Source organism: Pinus tabuliformis, chromosome Q (assembly GCF_031772625.1).
Source record: "Pinus tabuliformis cultivar Carrire ecotype Pingquan chromosome Q, CPIR1, whole genome shotgun sequence".
Classification (NCBI taxonomy): Eukaryota; Viridiplantae; Streptophyta; class Pinopsida; order Pinales; family Pinaceae; genus Pinus; species Pinus tabuliformis.
Window position 1 is genome coordinate 1,348,921,652 of NC_142296.1, and position 11,144 is coordinate 1,348,932,795.

Consider the following 11,144-nt stretch of genomic DNA (forward strand, 5'->3'; position numbering starts at 1 on the left):
TGTCCCCAAAAAAAGGTTGATGCTTTCCAAAATTCACAAGAAAATCACCAACATTTTAAAAAATATATCCATACTTAATATATCGGAAAATTTGAAGTGTCAAAAATAAGCCCAAAAAAAGGGGGTTGATGCTACATCAATACTTTTCAAAATTTGCATGAAAGTCACTAACATTTAAAAAATAATGTGCAATTTTTTTTAAAGTGTCAAAAATATGCTCCAAAAAAATGTGTATTTTGAATCAACACTTTTCAAAATCAGATGATTTTTTGCTACCTCTAAAAAAGTAAGAACTCAGTTCAATTCTTGTTTGATTAGTTATTGTGTTTTAATTCTAATTATCCTCTTTATTTCTTATCTACTAATTCATTGTCGATTCTTTTTTTTTAACAGGAGCGGTTAAATTTTATTTAGTGATGAAAGTTTGGGCCGAAGCCTAATCAACCCCTATTACAGATTACTTTAGCAGATTGCTTCCATTGTGATCACAACATCAACATAATCCATTGAGGCCATGCGATGAGAATCCATATTCCACATTAGTTGTTGTTGTAGTTACATAGGGTACCTTGAGGACGATGCACAGGAGCTTCAAAAATAGGGACAACTTGTGATCCATTTCCGTTTCTCGATGATAGGTAGAATTGAATCCTGAAGGTGCCCAGAATTGAATCCTTCAACGCATCAGCTCTGTTTTCGTCTACCTTCTTGGATATATTTAACTGAGTCGTTGTTTTATAAACTTTGCTTGTTTGTTGACTACATAAGTAATACCTTAAGCAAGAAGGAGTGGTGGCAGAGTTGAGTGGGACAAGCAGGGAATGAGGTCCTGACTAAAATGTTGAAACAACGCCATGACAAAGACCGAGCAGTCATAAGAGTTCAGAAATGATGAGATCGTTTGTATGTTACCTGCAATGTTTATTTGGAAAAAACGTGGAGACAGATACTTTGCCCATTGGAGGGTGTAACAAGGAGATCATTGCCACCATTGTCCTGTTCTTGCATAGCTCGAAAACATCTCTCTTATGGAATAGGGTACCAAATAAATGCTTCGTCATTCTTTGAAAGTTCTCCTTGGGCTAAGAGGCAACCCATGTTTGCCCTTATGTATGCTTCCTTGTTTAGATTTCAAAGGATGTGATAGAAGGCACTAGTGGTGAAGTTCTGCAACACCTTTATGAGTCTCTGCAGGGTCTTGTTGAGCCCTAGATTGTTGAGATAGTCACCCGTGTTTAAGATTTTTATCAGGATTTTCGAATCCCCGAAGACTTGTATTTTTTTCCTCCGATCCCCTGCACAAGCTGGCATACTTTGAGTAGTCCTAAGATTCCTACCTGGTTGTTAGTGCTCTATCCTAGGCCCCAACTGAAGCTGTCTTTATTATGCCCGTCCGGGGAGTAGATTACACCCCGTGCTCCTGATATCCCAAGGTTTCCTTTGGAGGCTCCGTCGAAGAATATCGTGACTTTGCCTTGTTTCTTCCACCACTTTTGAAAATCTAGTTCAAGGGTCTGGAGCCACCACTCTGGGTTGGAGCAAGGCCGAGAGGGGTTCTTTTTATTACTGGCATGCCTCAGAGCGTCACCAAGCCAAGTGATCTCTTCAGGGAGGAGCGCATTGTTTGGCTTATGAGGTCGATTCTCGATAGTTTCCAACAACAATTATTTGGCTTTGGCAGCCACTACAGTGGGAGAGCGCAGACTGTTTTTGAAAGTGGCTTCATTCCTTGCTAACCACACTTCCCAGCAAATGAATTTTGGTATTGCATACCAGATTTTGGCCCACGTGGATTTTCTCTTCAATGTGTGAGGGGAACGCCCTTTCCAGGAGGCGAATAAATTAACTACTGAGAGTTGCGCTGGGGTTTGAACATTGAGCTCGTGCATAGCCTGCGTCCATACTTCTTAAGTGAAGGGGCAGTCAATAAATAGATGATCAAGCATTTCCTGAGCCAAGTAGCAGAGAGGGAATCTATGGGGTTCGATAATTCCATGTTTCGCTAAGTTGTCTCCTGTCAGGACCCTTCTGTGCATGAGAATCCAACAGAAGAAGTTTATCTTTGGGAGGCCAAAGGGGTCCCAGACGTGCTGCCATAGCGAAGGAGAGTGGATCTGCGGATGATGTTCTTGGAGAGCTGCAAAGCCCTGTGATGTTGTGTAAGCACCGGTCTTCCCCCAGCCCCAGTTGTCCCTTGAGCGGAGATGCACAGGAGCCATTCCCGAGATCGCAGCTAGGAAGAGGCGATGTTGAGGTTGCAACCTATTTGGGAGGCAGTGGAAAGCCCAGGTGATCCAATTCCCACCAGAGTCCCATGAAGAAATATCTGCCAGCTTGTGGATGCCATGTTGAGTGAGCCAGTCACGCAGATCTGCGAATTCAGGGGCGAATTTGAGGGGTTGGAGGCCCATGATCTTATCTTCCCACAACCCGATTCTTTTCCCATTTCCAGGGATTCTGTACAGGTGATCTTTAAAGAACTCCCAGCCTCGGCTGCATAGCTTCCATAGAGTGGTTCCTTTGCAGGAAGCTCCTTCATCCATATTGTTTATTGAGAGCCCGCGCAAATACTTTTTAATGAGTACTTGACTTACCAGATGTCGATGATTTGAGAAGATTTTCCAAAGAATCTTTCCTCCCAAAGCCAGATTGGCCAACCCAGGGTCTCTTACCTGAAGACCACCTTCTGATAATGGCCTTTTCACAATGTCCCAGCTTACCAGGTGAATTTTTTTTTATTCCCCTTTCCTCCTTGCCACAGGAAATTTTTAATCAGCGTAGAAAGCTGCTCAGTGATCATTTTTGGAGCCAAAATAAACGAAGCCTGATAGATTGGAAGGGAGGAGAGAACATATTTTACAAGGATAAGATTCTCAACTGTGGTAATCCATTGGCTGCCCAAAGCAATCATTTTTGCCTTAATTTTTCTGATAATTTCCAACCAATGAGGGGCCTTGCTGGTTCCTAGAGTTAAAGGCAGGCCTAGGTACTTGAATTTGTCCCAGGAGGCAAAGTCTGTGAAGCCTAGGGCTTGAGCAATCTGAAGAATAGTTTGTTGTGCTACTACACAGCCATACACTACACTTTTCCTCCTATTGACCAGAGCTCCGGAAACTCTGCAAAAACTTTGAATAACATCGTTAAAAGCCCTTGCAATTTTAATGGAGGAACCTCCCATGAGAAGTGAGTCATCGGCGAACAAGGCATGGTTGATTGGGTCTATTCCTCTCGTCGCCCTGATGCCTGGAAGTGTCCCATTTAACTTCTCTGCTGTCATCTTTCGGCTTAGGGAATCTGCCATCAAAATGTACAGGAAGGGGGACAGAGGGCAGCCTTTCCTTATGCCCCTCGAAGCTTTGAAATAGTTGGTCAGCCTACCATTTACTAAAGGGGCTATCCATGGCTCTCCTATACATGCTTTAATCAATTTTATAAAATCAGAGCTGAAACCAAAAGCGGAAAGAACTTGGAGGAGGAAAGAGTGCCTTACTCGATCAAAGGCGTTCGCCATGTCTAGCTTAATGAGCATCCCTTGCTCTTGGCATTGGTGGCTGGAATGAATGGTTTCCTGCACCAGGATCACATTATCTAGGATATGCCTGCCTTTAACAAACCCACCTTGGTTGGGAGAGATGAGTTTTTCCAGCAGAGGCTTTATTCTATTCGCAAGTAGTTTGGAGAGAATTTTGTAGGACGCATTGCAAAGCAAAATTGGCCTAAAATGATCAAAAGCCACCGGGTTCACTTCTTTTGGGATTAGCGCTAGGAAAGTGGAGTTTGTGCTTCCTCCCACTTTGGATTTTTGGAGGAATCCTTTGATCATTCGAAACAGATCAGCCTTGATGATGTCCCAACAAATTCTATAGAAATGAATGGAGAACCCATCGGGTCCTGGAGCTTTGTCTGGTTCCATCATCCAGATGACATTGTTGATTTCATCTTCAGTGAAGGGCTTCAGGAGTCTTGAGTTATCCTCCTCGTTTACCATTCTTGGAACGTGAGTGAGGAAGTCTGATGATTCCTCATCATCGTCCACACCTTCTTCTTTGTACAACTGCTGGAAATGAGAGGTTGCAACCTCTTTTAACAGAGTTGTACCTTTGAGGACAGTCCCATCAGGGGAGGTAATTTCAGCAATGTGATTTCTAGAAAGACGAGCTCGAATTTGCTTATGGAAGAAGGCAGAATTTTTGTCTCCAGACATGAGCCAGAGATTACGAGATTTGAGCCTCAAGGATTCTTCCTCCACTCTAAATGATCAGAGAGTGCTGAGTTGGGCTTCTTGCTCATTCTGAATTTCTGAATAGGTAATGTCTTGCAGCTCCATGTCTAGTTGCAAATCGAGCAGCTGCTTGGTGTTCTGCTTTCTAAGCCTAGTGGGGGAGTCTGAAGGCTTTTTTATCCATTCTTTCAAGGCTGTTTTGGTGGCCTTTAGTTTTTGTTCCCACACATAGCTGGGCGATCCAAGAACAGGGATGGACCAAGCCTTCAAGACTATGTCCATAAACCCTTCCCTGTCTGACCAGAGGGGGCTGAACCGGAAGGGGATGGGCCCCAGTTTTTCCTCTTCTTCGAACAACAAAAGAATGGGTTTATGATCAGATGTCAACTTTGGCAGAATTTTAGTGGAGATAATCTTCTTTTCAGAGAGGAAGGTGCTCTGAAGTAAAAATCTGTCCAAACGGGCTGATATATGCTCTGCCCCAGCTCTGTTGTTTGACCAAGTGTAGAGCCCTTTTTTTGGCTTAAAATCCAGTAAGTCCCATTGTTGAATCAAGTCTTCCACGAAGGGAAGGAAATGGTCCCTGCTATTGATTCCTCCTCTTTTTTCCTTTGGGTCAAAGATTAGATTGTAGTCTCCTGCTAGAATTATATTCTTGGGGGAGTAAGCATCTAGAAAATCGGACAGGGTTTGCCAGCAGTCTTTCTTTTCTGCATAGAGGACAGGGACATAAAGATTAAAGAGGGTGAAGGTGATCTTACTTGCAAGGTGTCGGAGTTCGGTATAGATCCAGTGTTGCGTTTGGAAGGAGCTCTCGAGTTGAAATTTGTCTTCCTCCCAGAGAGTGGCAAGCCCACCACATGTACCCCTTGCACTTACTGCTTTTCTGGATTTTGTTTTCCATTTTACTTTGCTAAGATCGAGAAGGGCATCCCCTTCTATTTTAGTCTCTTGGAGCATGAGGATCTCAAGGGATTCTGATTTCAAAAGGTTCTTCATAGCTTCAGCTTTTAAGGGATTCCCCAGGCCTCTGCAATTCCAAGAGACTAATCACATTATTTACTAGTAGGGGGGAGCAGACCCTCCCTTGGGAGGCCTGGTTCTAGTATTTATGTCGATGGACATCTCAATCGTGGGCTGGCTACCTTGCATTTTTTGTCTCTCAGCCTCTTCTTCCCTTGCCCCTCTGTGAGACTTCCTCCCAACTCTTTTCAATGGCCTATCGGTTGTCTCATCTTCTGAGGATCCAGAGATCTCTGGAGACTTCTTCCTTGTCATCTTTGCATAGGATGGGGGGCTAGAGGCACCTCTTGGAGATCCAGCTTGTAGAGGGCCTGTTTCCTCCAGTCTTTTATCTTCTTCCATAGTAATGGCCTGATGTTCAGCCTCTTCGACTGTTAGAGCTAGGGGTTCTTCTGGTGTGTTGAGTATTTCAAAGGGGTTGTTGGATGTCTCTGCTCTTGGAGGGCCTGTGCTCCCCTCCCCTTGTACCATGGGAGGTGCTCCACTCCCCATGGGCACTCCTTTCCCTTTGGTTTTGTTGTTCTGTTTAGTTGATATTGATTTATGGACCTGAGTCCATTGTTCTCCTTTCGAGTTCTCGACCTCCTCCTTTGTTTTATTTTTACAATGCCTAGAAAAGTGCTCGTATCCATGGCAATGTCGGCATTTAAACGGGAGTTGCTCGTAGTCTAACACTTATATGTGAGACCAATCAGCCACTGTGAGCGTTATAGCTTTAGGGAGACCTTCCTCTAGGTCTACTTCTACACAAATTCTCACGCAGGAGTATTGGTCCCTCCTTTCTGCATGATCTATGTATTTTCCGAGCTTATTGCCTATGATTTCTAGAGATTTGGGGTTCCAAGAGTGCAGAGGCAAGTGAGGCAGGTGTACCCATATGGGGACAATCGAGGGAACATCCTGAGTCGGATCGAAATCTGGGGTCCATTGGTTCAAGTACAGACCCTGAGGGCCCATGAAATACAAGCCATTTCTGAATATGAGATTCCTATCCTCTATCGACTCAAAGACAAACACGAAGAAGCCCTTACCAACTAAATGACTTTTGATTCCTTCTTTGACCAGAGATCTCCAGTTCCTTTGCACCCAGGCATCAACAACTTTGGGCGAGGGCCATAGCCCGATGAACTGCCCAATGAGCCCTCGTTTTGCTAGGTTTAGAGCTAATCTACAGGGTTCTTCAGTTGGCAGGGCAACCGTGGGGATGGTTTCCATTATTTTGACAAACTTTTGCTGGTGTTTGTTTGTTGGGCATTTGTTGCATGCAACAACAAGCTTCCTAAACGCTTTCAGCTCAGGAGGAAGAGGAGGATCAACCTCGGGGCCCCATCCTAGGGCCATGGCGGTGGAGCAGCACGTAGAAGCGCTCTGTATTGGATCACCGTTGCACCGCCTGCGCAATCAGTCCAAGGAACGAATTCATTTTCGATTCTAATTATTTGTCATCTTCACTCTTTATTAGGACTTTGAACAATTTTTTGACTCTTCATTTCTTCTTTGTTCTCTCTAGCTCATGTTTTTATCTAATCACCTTCCTTTTCCTATGGTGTTTCTCCTTATGTTTGTCTTATACACACAATTATACTCATCTTTAATTTATCTTCCTTATGCTCCTCAATCTTCAATGCATTCTTTTCTAGCAAAATTTACATGATCCATTTTCTACTTCTACATGGTTGCTTCCTACACATCTTTAAGCATGTTGTGTTTTTTAACTTTTCTTCTCAATTTTACATAAACCATATCTTTAATGTGCTCTTCTTCTCCGATCTAAAATGTATACTAATTCTCTACGCCTCTAGTTGTGCACTACTACATTAACAATTTTAATTCAAAACACAATATTACCTATGTATTAATCCTTAAAAGTTTTGTAATGTAGGGAATAATCCTTCACACTTTATTTCATATTTTCAATTTTTCCCATCTTATTTTTCTGTACATGTGATTTTAATTCAAAACACAATATTACTTATGTGCTAGTCCTGAAAAGCTTTGTAATATAGGCAATAATCCTTCTCACTTCATGTTTTCAATTTTTTTCCATCTTATTTCTTCTTTACATGTAACATTTTGTGTTATATATATATAATCAACCATTTTAATTTATATAAATATATATTATCTAATTTATTGTAAAAAATATTTTTTACTTCAGTGTTAGACATTTAACTATTCAATTTTATCATCCATACTTTTTGTTTTTTTCTTAAAATGATCATAAAAATAAATAAAATTTATTCTTCTTAAAATGATGGTAAAATTACCTAAAATTCCTCAAAGACTTTTCAAAATGATTGGGATGATTACTTGTGAAATAAGTGTAAATATAAAATTGGTTAAACTACTTTGAAAATAAGTAACATCAAAGCAACATTTGACTTTCTCATTTGCCTATAAGAGTAACTAATATATATTGTAAAAAATATATTTTACTGAAGTGTTAGACATTTAACTAATCAATTTTATCATCCATACTTTTTGTTTTTTCATAAAATGATGGTAAAAATAAATTAAATTTATTCTTCTTAAAATGATGGTAAAATTAGCTAAAATTCATCAAAGACTTTTCAAAATGATGGGGAAGATTACTTGTGAAATAAGTGTAAATATAAGTAACATCAAAGCAACATTTGACTTTCTCATTTGCCTTTAAGAGTAACTAACCTTGCGAGTAAATGGACAAGGAAGAAGTGCCACTCCATACACGGAGTCAATGAATAATGAGTGGGAACCACTCACCAACAATAACAACAACTATATAAAGTATATCTCATCCCATAGTTTACCTAAGCTAAGCATAATGAGACTTCTACGTATAGTTATGCATGACACATGGTTATGGTTACCTGTGTTATGCTTTATGAATGGATGCATGTTAATTTGCTTTTATTATTATTATATCTTTTAATATTTTTCATTTTTTCCATGAATAAAAAGGTGGATTCGCATTAACCATATGTATATAAGTTTGGATTTAATAATTATAAAAAGTAATATTTATTTTATATATATTCAATTTTATAAGTGATTTTTTTTAGTATATTGTTATAACAAATTTAAGATTATGTTGATAAAGCTTTAAATTTTTATAAAAATTGGTCTATCATGAATATCATTTTTGGAATGAGGGAAAGTATTCAATATGTTTCTTTTAGATGTGTTTTTCACGATAAAAAAATGATTTAATAAGTTTTTTTAATAAAATTTTGGTAATTTGTGGTAGGAGCGGGAGGGATTATTCTTTGTCCCGATGAACAAATAGAGACATAATTTGGTTGGGGATTGGACATCACAACTCACAACCAAGCTAAATATCTAGTTCTTTGGCGGGGATTAAAATCAACGATAGCAAGGAAAAGATCCAAACTTATGGTGCTTGGAGATTCAATGATTGTAATCCAAAGGGTGTGGGAAGCAAGGACATTGTAAAAGTCTGTTCTTTCTCCTATATTGCAAAGGATTGTTTTACAAACCTAGCATTTCAAACAAATCAACTTCTTCCATGTGCATAGGCAATTGAATACCATTGTTGACACATTGTCAAACAAAGGGGTTATGCTGGAACATGGTTCCCTAGAATTGGATAAAAGGTTGATAATAACCCTCCCTTACCATGAACCAAATTGTTAATTCATATGGCCCAAAATCTTCATGTAAGGGCGCCCACAGCTGAATCAATGTTAAAAAACATAAGGTGGGAGGCACCTTATTTGATTACCTTAGAAATCAATGGTCCTAGGCCCACATTTCGGTGACTATACTAAAGGAATGGTGACCCTCATTTACTTCTTAGCCACAAATATCAATGAGCAGGTACCACTGTATAAATCATTGCAACATTTGGCATAGGAACAAAGCCTCACGTAAGCATAGGTGGTTGCAAAATTTAATATCTCAAGGTGGTAATTGGAATAAAAAGGCAAGAAGTGCATTATCAGTGTTACCACAATCAGTAATCTTTAGAATGGAATTAATCCCACGATCCCTCTTTATAAATTATCAGTCTTCTCAGGACAATCGACAAGATTTGGGTAGGGATTTGGTAACATAACACATTAATGCGTTGCAAAGGTGGATATATTAGAAATGGTGCTCCTCATAATCGAACTCACACAAAAACGTTGTTGAGTGTTCAAGCTAGTGCGTAGCGGTGGGCGTAAAGAAAAGGGTGTTATATTTAGCATGGTGTGATTCGTATCTGAATCTTAATTACATTATCATTGGGTATTTGCATAAACTCGTAGCGAAGGATGCCATGCATGACAAGTCAAGAAGTAGTACAGCTCATACCTCTCATGTCAGGCCTGGGGACATCTTCAAATGGGAATGAGCAAACAAAAATGAACCAATTGTTATAAAGGTGGCTAGAGGCAGTGGAAGGGTTGTTGAAGGCACTAAACCAAAGGAGAGATGCAAAGGAACGTGGAAGGAAGACATGCCAACTGTTAATGAACACTAAGTATGAATTGTTATAGAGTCGAATGGATAAATTTCGAGTTGACGTCAGAACAAAATTGGCAGCAATGGATATTAAATTAGCACATGCTCAGGAAAATTACAATAGTGGAGCAAAGTTTACAGTAGAAGAGGTAGAGACTAATGAGGGACCAATGAAGAAAAAGGCCAGAAAAGCGTGGGGGTCAGGAGCAATAGAACAAAAATGATGGAGCTGAGCTACAAGGATGAATTGAAGAGGTAGGTGTGAGAGACCCTAACTAATCCCCTTATTGTAAATATTTAAAATCATTTTGTTATAATTAAAATAACTCAGAATTGGGACATCGATTTAAAAGCTTAAGGGAGGAAGATTGCTTGAGAAAATGGAGGAAGCTTGGTTACTTTAATGACAACCATGAGAGGTTGATCAACATGCTTTAATGGGGATCATTGTGTTTTAAATTTAGCTAAAGAAGAAGGAAAAAGGACCATACTCCTCTTGGAAAAACTTATAAGAAAAAAGGACAAAAATTGAATGACGAGGAGTGGCATTGGCAAGAGATGGGTTTGGAGATGCACGACTAGAAGGAGGGTTGATTTGGTTACGATTGTCATGATTGGAAGGAGGAGATAACCCATAATGTGGCAATGATGAAGTGGAATGGGGAATTCGAAGGTCTAAAGGGGTGTTGTTCACAACTGAGAATAAAAAAGAAGAAAGCGAAACTCAACAGAGGAGCTAACAAAGGAGGATATACTATGGTTGGAGCAATTGAAGAGAAGAGAATATCGGTTCTTGGCTGAGCACTAGAAGCAACGATAGGTATCTCTCAAGAGAAGGGCCAAGGTCTCTAGATTACATGTCTTAGTTTGAGGGTGGATACGGTGTAGTCTCTAGATTCCCTTACTTAGCTAGTGGTGGCGGCCTTGCTTCTTTGGATTTTCAGTCAAGCAGTTCCCTCATGTCTTCCTTTCTTGTTTTCTAGTTCATTCTTAGTGAGTTATAGACTCTCGGTTTAGGGTGGAACAAATGAGGGAAATTTTCTAAGGGTGGAGGTGGATTGACCTATGGAATCCCTTGATCGGTTGGTGGGTGGAGGTGGTATAGCCTCTGGATTCCCTGTTTCAACTTGAATTCTTGTATTAGTAGGTGGGTGGAGATAGTGTAGTCTTTGGATTCCCTGTTTCAGCTGAAGGGTGGAGATGGTGTAATCTTTAGACTCCCTTGATTATTTGGTGGGTGGAGGTGGATTGACCTTTGGATTCCCTTCAGAAACTGGTGGGTGTAGGTGGTGTAGCCTCTAGATTCCTTCTTTTAGCTTGAATTCTTGTATTAGTTGGTGGGTGGAGACAATGTAGCCTTTGGATTACCTGTTTTAGCTGAAGGGTGGAGATGTTGTAATCCCTGGACTCCCTTGATTATCTGGTAGGTGGAGGTGGATTGACCTTTGGATTGCTT

The 11,144-nt window shown here is 40.3% G+C and overlaps 1 protein-coding gene across 1 annotated transcript; it reads right to left on the reverse strand.

Moving 5' to 3' along the window:
- Positions 1 to 1,907: 1,907 nt before the first annotated feature.
- Positions 1,908 to 2,543, reverse strand: LOC149224885 (uncharacterized). The gene has a single exon (XM_089388305.1). The coding sequence runs from the start codon at positions 2,541 to 2,543 to the stop codon at positions 1,908 to 1,910; it is 636 nt and encodes a 211-aa protein (XP_089244431.1).
- Positions 2,544 to 11,144: the final 8,601 nt, after the last annotated feature.

Excerpts from the sequence above, each read along its gene's own strand:
- LOC149224885 (XM_089388305.1), bottom strand. The coding sequence starts at position 2,543 with ATGGATGAAGGAGCTTCCTGCAAAGGAACCACTCTATGGAAGCTATGC.